This window comes from Mirounga angustirostris, unplaced genomic scaffold (assembly GCF_029215605.1).
Source record: "Mirounga angustirostris isolate CCGP_5_RB_7025 unplaced genomic scaffold, mMirAng1.0.hap1 SCAF_3, whole genome shotgun sequence".
Taxonomy (NCBI): Eukaryota; Metazoa; Chordata; class Mammalia; order Carnivora; family Phocidae; genus Mirounga; species Mirounga angustirostris.
Genome location: NW_026991711.1, coordinates 117628254 through 117644288, shown reverse-complemented (window position 1 = coordinate 117644288; position 16035 = coordinate 117628254). Strand labels below are relative to the sequence as shown.

Genomic DNA, 16035 nt, shown 5'->3' with positions numbered 1-16035 from the left:
CAAGTGCAGCTGTGAGGTGGTTCTTCGTGTAGGATTAAGAAACACTGCAGTTCTTGAAATAAGCCAGATGTTTTTATTTTCAGAGGAAAAGATGACACGTAGTGAAGTATTTATTTACAACTTCACAAGATTATAAGAAAACTTTCAAGGGACATGGGTCATAGAAACCAAGTGAACACCACAGCTTTCCCAACTTCATAGCCTAGAAGATGTTGCAAAAGACAAAAACCGACCTTGTACTGGCTGTAAATATTTGTAGATTGGGGTTATAATGACCAATAAATTACAGTGAGAGTTACTATCTTGAAGAGAGACTTCCACTTTGACCTTATCTGGTTTCTTTTTTTTTTTTTTTTAAGATTTTTATTTATTTATTTGACAGAGACACAGCGAGAGAGGGAACACAAGCAGGGGGAGTGGGAGAGGGAGAAGCAGGCCTCCCGCAGAGCAGGGCCCGATGCAGGGCTCCATCCCAGGATCCTGATCCCAGGACCCTGGGATCCTGACCTGAGCGGAAGGCAAACGCTTAACGACTGAGCCACCCAGGCGCCCCCTTATTTGGTTTCTATCCATTTTTTCAACAATATGTCCAGTAACATACACATAAAAAGAGTGGTTTTTAAAAAAACATGTCCTGAAATTAGTGCTTATGCAAACTTCAGGAATACTTTTTGGACAGACTCTCTCAAAACAAAAAACCACTTTTATTTTTTAATTTAAGTACAGTTGACTTACTATATCCTATTAGTTTCAGGTGTAGTCATAGTGATTTGATATTTTTATACCGGGAAATGACCCCCATGATAAGCCTAGTTACCACCTGTCACCATACAGAGTTATTACAATATTTACTATATTCCCTATGCTGTACATTTTATCTCTGTTACTAATTTATAACTGGAAGTTTGTACCTGTTTAATCTCCTTCACCTATTTCGCCCAAACCCCTCCCGGCTTTGTTACCCAACAGTTTATCTTCTTTTTTTTTTTTCAAGAAGAAATTGGCACTTTATTTTTTATTTTTTTTTATTTTATTATGTTAGTCACCATACAATACATCATTAGTTTTTGATGTGGTGATCCACGATCCGCTGTTTTCGTATAACACCCAGTGCTCCATGCAGTACGTGCCCTCCTTAATACCCACCACAGGGCCAACCCATCCCCCCCCCCCCAAAACCCTGTTTGTTTCTCAGGTCCATAGTCTCTCTTGGTTCATCTCTCCCTCCAATTCCCCCCGCCCATTTCCCCCTTCCCTCTCTTAATGTCCTCCATGTTATTCCTTATGTTGCAACAGTTTATCTTCTACATCAAAAGAACCGTGTTTTAAAAATCGAAACCGAAAATACTTGTAACTCGTTAGTAATTATTCATTGGAAACACCATATTTGGTATTCCAAACAGTGGTTAGTTTTAAGGAAAATCCCCATTTGAGCAGAGCGGTCTTTTCCTTCCCTTCCCCCCCTTTTCCCCTCTTTCTTCTTCTTTTGTTTTAGGAACCCAGGCGTCAATCGGGGTGGCGGGCCCTCGGGAATCGGGCCGCGCCGGCCTCGGACCGGCGGCCCGCCCAGCCCGCGGGGCTCCTGGCCACTCCGGCGGGCGCTCGCGCGGCGCGCCGCCCAACCCGCTTTCCCGGAAGGGCGGGCGCGCTGGGCTCGCCGCGCTGCCTTCCACCGGCGAGGCGGGTGAGTGGACGCCCCGCCGGGTGCCCCGGCTGCCGTCCCCGCTCCTGGAGGAGCCCGGCTGGGGAGCGAGGCGCGCTCCGCGGGGCCGCCCACCGCGAGGCGGGCAGCGCCCCGCGGGACGCCAGCGGGTCGCGAAGGGACGCGGCCGCCGGGGTGGGGGTGGAGGCGGGGGAGAGGCGGGCTGCGTCAGTCGCCCCCCGCCCCCGGCCCTCCGGCCCTCCGGCCCTCCGGCCCTCCTCCCCCAGCCCCCAGCCGCCGCCGCCGCCCGTGTCTTCTGAGAGTGGTTTGCTTAATTTCGGAAATTGAAATGGAAAACGGCTTGCGTTTCCCCACTGTTTCCGTATTGTCTCCCGGGATAGTTCTTAGGGAAACTTGATTCCTTCAGGAGGTTTACTCTCCTCGGCAGGTCCAGGGTTTGGCAGCTGTGCTTCGCTTTTCGGAATATGCAGGGATTTTCTCAAAAGAGACATCTAAAGGAGAACACGGTGTTTTTCTGTCTGTAGAACATGGATACTTTTTTTTTTTTTTAACTATATATGTGTATCACCATTGTTTTTGTTTAATTTTTTTTTTAAAGATTTTATTTATTTGACAGAGAGAGGCACAGCGAGAGAGGGATCACAAGCAGGGGGAGGGGGAGAGGGAGAAGCAGGCTTCCCGTGGAGCAGGGAGCCCAATGCGGGACTCGATCCCAGGACCCCGAGATCATGACCTGAGCCGAAGGCAGATGCTCAACGACTGAGCCACCCAGGCGCCCCTGTGTATCACCATTGTACTAATCACCCCCTCCTTTCTTTCAGCCCCTCGTTTCCTTTTTGGGCCAGGCATGCACATGGAAAGATTTCATTCCGTCAGACCTGGCACGAAGGGATATGAGTATAATAGGAAAATAGGTGACAGGTGGGTGGTGGTAATAACAATGACCACCGACTTAGTGGTTTAAAACCACAAAGTTAGGGCAGGCTGGGTGGCTCAGTCGGTTGGGCATCTGCCTTTGGCTGGGGTTGTGATGCTGGGGTCCTGGGAGCAAGTCCCATACTCGGCTCCTTGCTCAGCAGGGAGCCTGCTTCTCCCTCTGCCTGCCGCTCCCCCTGCTTGTGCTCTGTCTCTGATAAATAAATAAAATCTTAAAAACAACAACGACAACAACAACAACAAACCACAAATTTATTATCTTAACAGTCTGTAGGTTAGAAGTCCAACCTGGATCCCACTGGCCTAAAATCAACTTGTCTACAGGGTTGCCTTCCTTTCTGGAGGCTACTGGGCTGAATCTATTTTCTGTTTGTTTGTTTGTTTGTTTGTTTTTTCCCCAGCTTCTGTGTGTTGCCCACCTTCCTCTGCTTAGTGCTGCCCTTTCTCCATCTAAAAAGGCAGCAACACTGCATCTCTCTGACCTTTATTCTGTTGTCACACCTCCCTCTGACTCTGCTCTTCTGCTTTCCTCTTTTACTTTTAAGGGCCCTTATGATTGTATTGGCCTTATGGATAATTCAGGATGATTTTCATATTAAAGTCAGCTTTAATTCAATCTTAATTCAATCTACAACCTTAATTGTAATCTGACATATTCATAGATTCTGGGGATTAAGAGTGGGTATGTTTGAGAGGGTCATTATTTTGCCTACCATATAATGGCATAAAAGATAGCCTATTACTGTACATCCCACTCATGCGAAGAAGGAAAGTATCCAGACCCTAAATATACCAAAAAAAAAGTTCTGGGAGTATTATGTAGTAGACCATTTATATGAGATAAATATATTGAGAGTCTTCATTACAAGCTTTTAAGAATATTGATTTTTTTTTTAAAGAGTTTATTTATTTATTCATGAGAGACAGAGAGAGAGAGGCAGAGGGAGAAGCAGGCTCCCAAGGAGCAGGGAGCCCGATGTGGGACTCGATCCCAGGACCCTGGGATCATGAACTGAGCCGAAGGCAGATGCTTAACTATCTGAGCCACCCAGGTGCCCAAGAATATTGATTTTTTTTTTTTAAAGCAATAAAAAAATGTTGCCATTTCTGCTTTCTGGAAATGTAATAACAAAACTTCATATGCATGGGATGTCCTGAACAGAACAAGTACTAGTCAAGATACCATGCAATTCTGTAAATATTGGGTGTTTTCAGTGTGTGTGCTTATATTATGCTCTGAATGGATGCAAGGAGGAGTGGGCATGGTCCTTCGCCTCAACGTCATGACCATCTAGTCATGGAAGATGACATGGGTACACAAATAATTAAAGCTCTCCAAAAGAGCTAAAAGAGGGAGAAGTAATGTCCTGTAGGGGAATCAGAAAAAGCGTTAAAAACTTGGGGGAAACTTGGGGTAGACCTTGAATAACTGTAGAATTTCATTAAGGTTGGGAGGAGAGGAAGGATGTGACATATTAAGGGACAGGAGGGAGAAGAGGGACCCTTTGAGTGTTTAGTGTGGTTAGGGTACTTAGTCTAGAAGTTGTCTAAATAAGACTAGAAAGTAAGTTTTGGTTAGATTGTGTAAGACCTTGGATGACTATTGGGTGTCGTTGTAAGGACTCTGCAGGTGGTGCAATAGGGAGCTACTGATGTATTTTGAAACCATCTCAAACTTACAGAAAAGTTGCAAGTACAATAAAAACAGCTTCTGTTTTTCCTGAATTATTTGAGAATAAGATTCTAACTTCAAAACCCATTACCCTGGAATTCTTGAATATATATTTCCTAGAAAAAAGGTATTCTCTACATAACTAAAATTCAGTAATCAAAATCAGGAAATTATATTGATACATTACTGCCATCCAATCCTTGGATCCAATTCACATTTTGACAGTTGTGCCAGTGATATCCTATATAGCAAAATGACCCAATTCCGAGTCATGCATTGCATTTAATTGCGATGTCCCTTTAGTCTCCTGTCTGGAAGAGTTTCTCAGCCTTTCCTTGGCTTTCGTGAACTTAACACTTTTGAAGAGTACAGGCCAGTTTGTCTAATGTTTCCTCATGCTGAGATTCAGATTATGTATCTTTGGCAGGAATATCATAGAAGTCGTGCTGTGTTCTAAGTGCACTCTATCAGATGGCAGATGATTTTGACTTATCTCATTATTTACTTTGATTATTTTATTATGGTGGCGTCTGCCTGGCTTCTTCAATGTAAAGCTACTTTTCCCCCTTTGAAATTAGTATTTTGTGGGGAAGTATTTTGAAACTAACTACATGGTCCTTTTCTCACCAAAATTTCAATTTGTGTATGTATGTATGTATGTCAGTATGGACTCATAGTTTTTTATTTTCCTCAGTGGATTTAATCATTACCATCATTTTTTTTATGCTTAATTTATTCTTAGACTTGGCTAGTGAGAACCTCCTCAGGCTGGATTCTGTGTTTTGTTTTGTTTTGTTTTGTTTAACATGCTCTCATCATTTACTGAGCATTTTCTTGCTTTCTGGCACTATAAGGTGCTTATTTTGTATTTTTCTTGTCCCAGTCCTGGAATCAACCATTTCTCTGAAAAGCCTTGGTTCCTTGTAAGGGAAAACGGTATTAGAAACCAAATTCTGGGTGCTAGGTGTGCTCATTGCTTCTAGGCCCTCTGAGAAGACAGAGCTAGGGAATATATATACAGATAGATATAGGTATGTATATATGTGAGCACACACACACATCTATATTTATACCTCTGTATCTTTCTCTCATTCTGTTGGAAATCATGAGATTATACTGATAGTTCCAGTTCCAACCCACAGCATTCATTCTAGTTTTCTGTCTTTCTATATTTATAATTAACTTACCTGGCAATGAACAACCTGGTTTCTTTTATCCTCTGTATATTTACTTACTTGAAAATCCCCTTCATGTACCTTTGGCCACTGGAAGCTCTCCAGGCTTATCTTTTTTTTTTTTTAAGATTTTTTATTTATTTGCGAGAGAGAGAATGAGAGACAGAGAGCATGAGAGGGAGGAGGGTCAGAGGGAGAAGCAGACTCCCTGCATCTCCAGGCTTATCTTGTATATTTCCTGGCCCATGGGTAGAATCAGCCATTGCTCCAGGGAATCCTGGTTCCTTTTATTGGACAATAGATTAGAAACCAAGATCTAGATGCTATATGATCCCCTCTGTTTCTGGACACTGCTTGTGTTCACACTAATTTTTTGCCAGTCTTCTATTTTTTTTAAGGAGAAATAACTTTTTTCCTGTTTCTTCTACCGGAATAGTGAGAATTTAGCTACTTGAAATTTTAGAGGATTATATCACAAACTGGTTATTAATGTGCTTCTAAAGCAATAAAAACAGTTATGATATTCCTTGTCTCATTTTTGATCTGGGACCTCTCCATCTCAGTAAATTCATACGCAGGCAAATGTCCTTTACTGTTTTTGTGCCATGGATTCCTTCCCAGTCTGATAAAGCTCATGGGCCTTTAAAAGAAAAGTTTTTAAATGTATAAAATAAAATATGTAGAATTACAAAGGAAACCAATTATATTGAAATATGATTATCAAAATATAAAAAAGCAAATTTTTGATACAGTAATATATATCAATATGTTACAGTATAAGACCTAGTAGTGAGTTTAATAACGACCATAATTTTTTTTAAAGATTTTATTTATTTATTTGACAGAGAGAGACACTGCGAGAGAGGAAACACAAGCAGGGTGAATGGGAGAGGGAGAAGCAGGCTTCCTGCTGAGCAGAGAGCCTGACAACATGGGGCTCGATCCCAGGACCCTGGGATCATGACCTGAGCTAAAGGCAGACGCTTAACAACTGAGCCACCCAGGCACCCCAGTAACTACCATAATTTTGAAGGAAGGTTTTACACAAAAAAAATTTCAGGATATCTGCAATAGTTAAAACATTTTATGAAAATATTTGTGCCATATTGGGAACTTTTGCAAACGCTATGTGGCTTGTTGCCTATATTTATATGTGAAGAGAATGCTAAGTTTCAATCAGAGATTATGAGAAGTAAAGGTGTAATTTTTTTCCTATTCAGGTGTATGGACTAGGGAGGATTTGTGAAAACTCCAGATAAGAACTGGGTACATGTAGGGACTTCCTGGGTGGCTCAGTTGGTTAAGCATCTGACTTGATTTCGGCCTGGGTCTTGAGCTCAGGTTCGTGGGTTTGAGCCCCGCATTGGGCTCCATGCTGGGTGTGGAGCCTACTTAAAAAAATTTAAAAAGAACTACTCTACGTGTAGAGGAGTTTGGGGAGGACTTTTTACTCCATTTACATTTGGGAAATAAATAGGGAGAATTGGATGTTTAAATCAAAACCTTTGAGAAGTCCAAAATAGTAATCTTTTAAAATGGGGCACCATAATATGATTCAGATGTGAACCTCAAAGGAATGTTAATACCTATCATTTTCTATTACTGTGTTGAAAAGCAAACGATCTTTAGAACCCTTTTATATATTTGTAGGTGTGAAAGTTATTTGAAATACAGACTCTGTTCAAATATAAGCCACATGATAATAAAGACTTTGATGATAGGAAAAAAGATACAGCAAAGAAGAGATGTTTCTTTTTCTGTAAAAGGGTAAAAGTTTTTTCTTTTTTCTTGAATTTGTGTATATGTACTATTTTTAAAAATACTTATTTTTTTGTAATAATTAGGTAATCATGGCAGCTGATGAAGATAACAAAAAAGTTCTTAAGGAGCCTTGGTCAGATGAAGGATTTATGAAAAATGAACAAAGAGAGGTAAAAATTACTGGGTCCTATTAAAAATTAATTTATATCTATTAGTTTTACAGTGAGGCATGTTTTATATGTTTTTGCCCAACATTACTTTGAATTTGGGAAGATTTTAAGGTTTTCAAAAATTTTTTCTTCCATTATTCAAGCCTTACAAAAAGAATCATATTTCTATTCTTTCTTTTACAAGGCTTCAACATTAGCTGTTTTTTCCTTCCCTCCGTCCTTTCTTTGATTTACACCCAGAAATTAAAAACTTAGTTAGCAATTATCTGATCAGACCCAAGAGGGGATGGAGGCTCAGGTAGCTTAAGCCACTTACCCAGGGCCATATGCCTGGCATGTCAAGGCAGCTGTACTGTGGGAATCACAGCAAAAACATTTTTTGATTGCCCCCAAGTAACATATTCCACAATTACGTGCAATTTATTTATTTATTTTTTAAAGATATATTTATTTATTTTAGAGAGAGAGAGAGCACACGCAAGCATGAGCTGGGTGGGGGTGGTAGGGGCAGAGGGAGAGAGAGAAAGAGAGAGAGTCCCAAGCTGACTCCACACTGAGCGCAGAGTCCGACACAGAGCTCAATCTCATGACCTTGAGACCATGACCTGAGCTGAAACCAAGAGTCAGATGCTCCAGCAACTGCCACCCAGGCTCCCCTACAGTGCAACGTAAAAGTCATATTGTTGTCACAAATAACCAGGAAAGGAGTTGATAAGATTGAGGTCTGGCTCTCAGTCCTTGCTCTACTACAAAAATTTCTGTGACTCTGCTTTAGTGTGAAAGGTAGTTTCCCTGCTTGTATAAAGGAGATAATAAAACGTCTCAGAGGTAGGACAATCAACAGGTGATGATATCTTTCTTTGCCTTTATCAGGGTGATAGAAATTTAGCTTCTTCAATTCGTTTAGAAAAATGAGGTCAGAGGCTGGGGGAATTTTTTGGTGTTGTTTGATTTTTTTTAGAGATTAATTGATGAAATTGCAAAGGAAAATATTCAGTTAAAGGAGGAGATCCAAAGGCTTGAAGCTGAGTTACAAGAGGCCACCATAAACTCCCAGGTACTTCCTTAATTATTTTATATATCACATTTTTAACTGACACCATTTTTCAGAAAAATCAATATGGTTATACAAAATTCACTTTTAAAACATTGTTGTCATCGATGGCACCACTGTTTGTAATAGCCCCAACAACTTAACTGTCCCTCCGTAGTAGAATGAATTATTAATTTGGGGTGTATTCACACAATGGAATACTACACAGCAATGAGAATGAACAGACTACAACTATATGCAGCCACATGGATGAATTTCATAGATACAATGTTGAGCCAAAAAAGATAAAAGAGGGCACACCATATGCTTGCATTTAAATAAAGCACAAAAGTGGGGTGTTAGAAGTTAGCATCCTGGTTACCCTTGGAGGCAGATAGAAACTGGAAGGGAGCTCAAGGAGGCATCTGGGATGTTGGTCATGTTCTGTTTATTGATCAGGATTCTGGTCACGTGTGTGTGATCACTTAGTAAAATTTCATCTGGCTGTACATTTCTGATAATACAGTTTTTAAATTTATGTATACTTATTTATTTATTTTAAATATTTTATTTATTTATTTGACAGAGAGAGACAAAGCGAGAGAAGGAACACAAGCAAGGGGAGTGGGAGAGGGAAAAGCAGGCTTCCGCAGAGCAGGGAGCCCAATGCGGGGCTCAATCCCAGGGTCCTGGTCCTGATCCCAGGACCCTGGGATCGTGACCTGAGCCCAAGGCAGACACTTAACGACTGAGCCACCCAGGCACCCCTATATTTTTATTTTTTATGTGTGTATGTTGATGTAAAAACAAAAAGAAATGATGGTCGTTATCAGTCACTTTTGGATCAAATTCTTGGTCTTCTCACTAAGTTCCTTTATTTCTCTTCTCATCCAAGTAATTTAAATGAATTTCACAGTTTAAAACAATTGGATATATATCTACGCCATTTAAGTTCTCTCCTAAATTTTCCTGTATTTGAGTTAGATATTACTTTCACCCCTTTCTTCTTCATTACAACTCATATTGTTAAAAAAAAACCTCTGTCTTTAAACAATTTAAGTGCTTAAAACATTGTCACTTTTTGTTTCTGAAATGGGGGGTAGGATATTGAATATCAGGAAGTGGAGTTCCCCATGTTGATGGGACTTAGCGAACACTCTGTTACGGTTCTGGTTACTTCTCAGACTGGAGAGGAATCACTTAGTCCTACAACTCAAAGGTCCTTGGGAACCTTGGGATCAGCTCAGCTGATCCAATTTACAGAGAACTGAAACTGTGGTCTAGAGAGCATAGGTGAGTTGCTCCTGTCCAAGTGTGCCCAAGACCAGAATTAGGCACTCTCATCTAAAAGCTCTCGACTTTTCAGCATTATGTTGGGTATTTCCACATTATTGGGAAACACTCTGCCTTTTCTCAGACACTGCCAATTGTTTTGAAATTGGACTTATGGTAATCAGAAATTCTGTGGAGGTTATGTGTGAAGATATAGAACAAATGTGAGATTAGGTCAGATAACTCATTGAATATTTCTAACCCCTTTGTGATAACACAAACATTTTCTTTCAGCATGTAAAATAATTATGGGAAATAGAAATGCAAACAACATTTTCATCTGTGCATTTATGTACAGTTGTATATGCCTGTTAATCCCAATGATTTTAAACAGATAAGTATAGCCAGTAACTTTATCCTTCAGATTATGAATTTTGTTGATAGTGTCCCTTACATTTTTATAAACCTAAGTTTGATAATGGTTAAAAAGTTGATGGGCAGGTGTTGGGAAGGGGGAATTTAAACTTGATAAATGTTAAATGATATGATTCAGGAGTTTTTCTTTTTGGATAAAATTATCTGGGTTTGCTATCAGAATAAACATCGTATATACTCAACTAATTTATACTGCTTTGTAGTGAGAGTGAATGTACTGTCTAATGATTCCCTTGTAAGATAGCCTATTTTTGGTACAGTTGTTTAAAAGGTACGTATCTGTAGGAGTGATATAGGCTTTAGAATCGAACACCATACAATATTGGCTAGTTTAAACATTGATTAGAAAAAGTGAGAGAGGGGGCACCTGGGTGGCTCAGTCATTAAGCGTCTGCCTTCAGCTCAGGTCATGATCCCAGGGTCCTGGGATCGAGCCCCGCATTGGGCTCCCTGCTCCGCGGGAAGCCTGCTTCTCCCTCTCCCACTCCTCCTGCTTGTGTTCCCTCTCTCGCTGTGTCTCTCTCTGTCAAATAAATAAATAATCTTAAAAAAAAAAAGAATAAGTGAGAGATTATATATTTACAGTTTATCTGGGAAATAATATTAAAGGATCAGCATCTGATTACATTACTAAGTACTTACCTAGGAAGAAGTAATTACTAAAGATATTAAATAAGACCATACTCGGTGTTCGGAGGGATTCTGAAATCAGTGGAGAATAAGTTATTGGATGATCAAATCACATTATCATAAGAAGGGCTTAAGTTATTTCTTGTCTTGATTTTAATCAAACATTTCTGTTTAAATTAGATTAAAGAGAATATTCCTGAAACAAAGGTGAAATTCACATCTTTAGAGAATCCTGAGAATGACAGCCAGTTTTTAAATATCTCCTGTTCATTTCAAGTGAGCTCGCAAGTTCCTTATGAGCTACAGAAAGGACAAGCTCTTATCACCTTTGAAAAAGAAGAAGGTATGAATAATGTTCAAAAATTTGACCATGTTACTTTTGGAAAGCACTGAGACTTTCAAAGAACTTTCTTAGATATTTGGCTATTGCTTTACAATTTTTATATCTATCATCTCATCTCATCTCATAGTGACACCCTGGGTCAGGTAGGATTATCCCCATTTTATGATGAGAAAACTGAGACATTAAGTGCCTTGAATAAGATCACTTGTTCAGAACATGACGACTCTGGGACTCAAGCCCAGGTGTTGTGATAGCTAATACCAGCGTCTTTCTTCTTTCTACTCCACCTGCTACCTCCAAATGATACTAGTAATAATGTCTTAAGCTAGTAGAGCTCTACACAGTTCTCAGACAGTTCTCTCAGACATCTCATTTTATACTCACATGACTCGGAAAGCAATATGATAGGAGAATTGTGGTTTACGTCTTATTACTAAGAAAACAGATTCTCGGGTGTTTAAGTGATTTACCTAAGGGTACATGCCCAGTGAATGGAAAGAGCCCAAGAGTCAGAGATTTGGGAATGGGACCTGATGTTTGCTAAGTCTGACATGGTATAGGACCCTGTTCAGAGCTGGGGGCACGTTAGGACAATCTGGCCTTCAGTGCCAGCTTAGCCCATTTCTAGGTGTGGATTTGGGTTGGGTTCTTTCTAAATCTCAGATTTTTATGGCAGGCTTTGTGGTAGTCCCTACCTCATGGGTTTGGGTTGAGTGTTAAATGAGAAATGCTGGTACAATACTTAGCATGGGTCTGACACATAATCAACACTTAATAAATGTTAGCTGTCATTACTGCTACCCATTAGGAATTTTCCAGATAAGGAAACTGAAACTTACAGAAGATAAAGAACTTGCTCAAGGTCCATACAGTTAAAAATTGCAAAACCGAGAGCCAAACCCCTGAGCACCCATGTGCCTTGTACTGGACCAACAGTCCTTGGAGCAGACCACTCTTCCAGGCCTTCAGTCTTATATATGTCTAGTTTTGGGGTGGGACCAGATGGTCTTAAGCCCTTCTGGTGCTCAGATTCTGAGAATCTAGGATTATAACTTGTATCTCCTTACACCTGGTCTATCACTATAGCCTGAAAATAAATATTAGAAAGAAAGGCATTCTAGCAGGTCAGCATATGCACATACTGTTGGTTCACCATGGGTCCACCCTGGATCTACCCTTGAGCTGAGGGTAGGGGAGGAGGCCAGGAGCCCTGTGTGTGTTGGCAGTTGGCAATGGTAATGGGGATACAACCAAAAGACAGAAGCGAGGATTTGGGAGGCTTCTGCTCAGCAATTACCCGGGAATGCTGGGACCAGGGTTGTCTTCAGAAACAGCTGCATCGCTGCTTCCATTCTGGGCATGGCTCTGAGGTCTTGCTCTCCTGGGACAACTTTGGGCTTATACACAATTAAACAGAAGTTGGCTTTTGATAGAGTCACAAAAGTTGAAACGCAAGTGGTCCTCTCAGCTGCATCAGATCACCAGATGTTGGAGGTTTGGGTGGGGGTGTGTGGGAGGGAAAGGGCAGAGTATTTCTTAATTGACATTTTCTGTTATTGTTGCTTGCTGTCATTAATTAAAAAAAAAGTTGATATTCAAGTTATCGAGTCATATCATGGTACAATGAGTGTGAATTCCCACATGACAACGCCCTGCCTTTTAGCCTGTTTCTCTCTTCCTTCAGCTGTGATGTGTGTGCTGTCTGGTTGTCATAAACACATGTGAGATTTATTTTTTTTTTTAAAGATTTTATTTATTTATTTGACAGAGAGAGACACAGCAAGCGAGAGAGGGAACACAAGCAGGGGGAGTGGGAGAGGGAGAAGCAGGCTTCCTGCTGAGCAGAGAGCCTGACAACATGGGGCTCGATCTCTGGACCCCGGGATCATGACCTGAGCCGAAGGCAGACGCTTAACGCCTGAGCCACCCAGGCGCCCCCACATGTGAGATTTATAAGACCAGAGTGGGCATCTCTTATCTTTATGACAAATTAGAGTAAGTGGCTCTGTATTAACAACTGAAGTGTTATAAACTCTCATGTCACACAATTAAAAATAAATGCACCACCCACATGCATTTTAAACTGAAATATAATTGCTATCTGGAGTTTTAATGATTTTTGGCATAATTACATTACTGAACCTCTCCCATTTGCACAAATAAATTAGATTTGGTAGTTTTGTGATTGGCATAGGCTATCATCTTTTTAATAAAGTGATCTCAAGAGCATTTTAGCAAAAGTAGAATTCCTCATTAAATACAGCAAAAAAAATAAAAAAGACTTACACTTTGATATTCAAACCTATGTGGTATTTAATATGTCATTCTTAGGAAAGACGAAAATGAATATCTTTGGTGTTTATAACATTAAAGAGAAGTGACAAATGATAAATAAGATTGTCAGAATGCCACTGACCCATACAACTTTTTCCTACTTACTCAACATGGGTGAAGTTTCTGGCTGTACTTCAACTAATATACTAAGGGAATTCTCTCATCATTCTGTTAACAGGGGAATTCTAAAGGGTGTGTGGCTGTGCTGAAGTAATACATGAATTTCTGAAGGATCACCAGGCTTCTCTCTTAAGGGATGAATCTAGAACTTGATGAGACTTTCTACACTATAGTTTTTTTTCCAGTTTTACTGAGAAATAATTGACGTGTGTCACTAAGTTTAAGGTATATGGCATGACGGTTTGATTACGTATATTGTGAAACAGGGACCACGGCAAGTAGAGCCAAAATCCATCTTCTCATATGGGTACAATAAACAGGACTCCCACAGAGTCAACCAAAAGGAAAAAAAAATAAAAAGGAAAAAACTTTTTTTTTTTGCTGTAATGAGAACGCTTAGGATCCTACTCCTCTTAACAATTTTCCTGTATATCACACAGGATGTTGTACATTACAATCCTGGTACTTATTTACCTTATAACTGGAAGTTTGTACCTTTTGACTACTTCGTAATTTTTGCTGATGTATTTTGACATTTTTGACATTAATATATTTATTTGCCACTTTGGTGGCAAGACCAATAACACTTGGAAGTCCTAGGAAATTTTTAAAAATTAGATCCTTCATTAAAGAAAATTTAAAATATTTAGGATAATTTGTTCTTAAACCCAAAGTGAAAACATTTATTAAAATATTGGCAATTAATACTCCCAAATTATTTTTCAGTTGCCCAAAACATCATCAGGATGGGGAAGCATTATGTGAAGATAAAGGATGTAGATGTGGAGGTTTTGGCCAAGCCAGTTCCATTAAATTCAGGAGTCAGATTCCAGGTAACATGCTGATTATAGCTTTTTAGAATTCTGTGAGGTGTCACTTGTCTCACCCCTATTGTTGAATATGAAATGATTTCCCAGGTTCATGAAGAATACTCTACAGTGAAGATCAATGTTACTGACATTCCTGATGGATTGCCTGAAGATCAGATGAGAGACAAGCTAGAACTGAGCTTTTCTAAGTCCATAAACGGAGGCGGGGAAGTGCGATGCGTGCAGTATGATAAGCAGTCCCGGAGTGCCGTGATCACATTTGTGGAAACTGGAGGTATTTGCCCATTTAGGCAGTTAAAAAACACTTTACCATTTAAATTATGTTCTGCCATTTCTTTTCTTTTAGATTTTTATTTATTTATTTGACAGAGAGAGAGAGAGCAAGAGAGCGCACAAGCAGGGGGGAGCAGGAGAGGGAGAAGCAGGCTTCCCATGAGCAGGGAGTCTTGACTCAGGTCTCGATCCCAAGACCCTGGGATCATGACCTGGGCCAAAGGCAGACACTGAACAACTGAGCCACTCAGGCACCCTTTTTCTTTTAAAGACTTACTTACTTACTTACTTATTTATTTATTTATTTATTTATTTATTTATTAAAGCTTTTATTTATTTGACAGAGAGAAACACAGTGAGAGAGGGAACACAAGCAGGGGGAGTGGGAGAGTGAGAAGCAGGCTTCGCAAGGAGCAGGGAGCCCGATGCGGGGCTCGATCCCAGGACCCTGGGATCATGACCTGAGCTGAAGGCAGACACTGAACTGATTAAGCCACCCAGGTGTCCCTATAGGTATAGTATTCTAATCATAATTTCCAGTTATACTTCTTGAGCAACTGGGAAACTCGCAGTTTTGTTAGGATGATGGGGGGCGGGTTACTTTTTGCAGATGGTTATTTTGCATTTTCTGTAGCTCAAGATAGATCTATCTGAGGACATCACAGCTCTCTGCACTGATTGCCGTGGATAGTTCAAGACAGAAAAATCTATTAAACCCCATTATTGTTGGGTCTTGTATTTTTCAAAATTATGTACTGTGAAGTGGAGTGTAGAATTTTTAAAAACACTCAGTTCACTGTTTACTGTGATGTTCTGTTTGAAGAAAGTTTTAACTTTGGTTGAAAATGTCTATGTTATAAAAAAGAAAATAATTTTAAAAAAATTTACTTCTAGTTGCTGACAAGATTTTGAAAAAGAAAGACTATCCGCTTTATATAAATCAAAACTGCTATAGAGTTACTGTTTCTCCATACACAGAAACACACTTGAAAAATTTTCAGGTAAAGTCATCTCTTTTCCTTCATTTTGGGAACTTACAGCTCAACCCCACCCCACAAAAAATAAAGAAAAAGTTGTGAGTCTGTTCCTGTTGAATCTTATTAGTGAGCAATCTCAAAAAATAGTTTCTTCATATCTGCTTGGTGCAAAATAAGTTTGTCTTTTAAAAAAATACTTTAATGCAAAACTGTACCTTATTTAATTTCTTACATACTTTGTAAAACCTGAAATTACTCAGGTAATGGTATAATATTTTTATTTGTGGAGACATAGCTACATTTCTCTTATGTGTCTACTATCCTTGGGCATTAAAAAGAATTCTTCCAGCTCATTTTCTCTGAACTCATTATCTTTACCCCAGACCTATTCCTTTTTTTCTATTCCTACTT

At 39.9% G+C, this 16035-nt stretch overlaps 1 protein-coding gene across 5 annotated transcripts in view; it reads left to right on the top strand.

Moving 5' to 3' along the window:
• NMI (N-myc and STAT interactor) overlaps positions 1-16035 on the top strand; it is an 81884-nt gene that overhangs the window by 58101 nt on the left and 7748 nt on the right. For 3 of the 5 annotated variants that reach the window (XM_045868891.3, XM_054506222.2, XM_064586542.1), the window contains exons 2-7: positions 7291-7377; positions 8339-8434; positions 10928-11090; positions 14271-14377; positions 14462-14648; positions 15542-15648. In XM_045868891.3, the coding sequence (XP_045724847.1) occupies positions 7297-7377; positions 8339-8434; positions 10928-11090; positions 14271-14377; positions 14462-14648; positions 15542-15648 (741 nt within the window). In that variant the 5' untranslated portion in view covers positions 7291-7296. Of the gene's footprint in view, positions 1-1477; positions 1685-7290; positions 7378-8338; positions 8435-10927; positions 11091-14270; positions 14378-14461; positions 14649-15541; positions 15649-16035 lie in introns of those variants that run through there. The other 2 variants (XM_045868889.3, XM_064586543.1) reach the window with 2 other exon arrangements.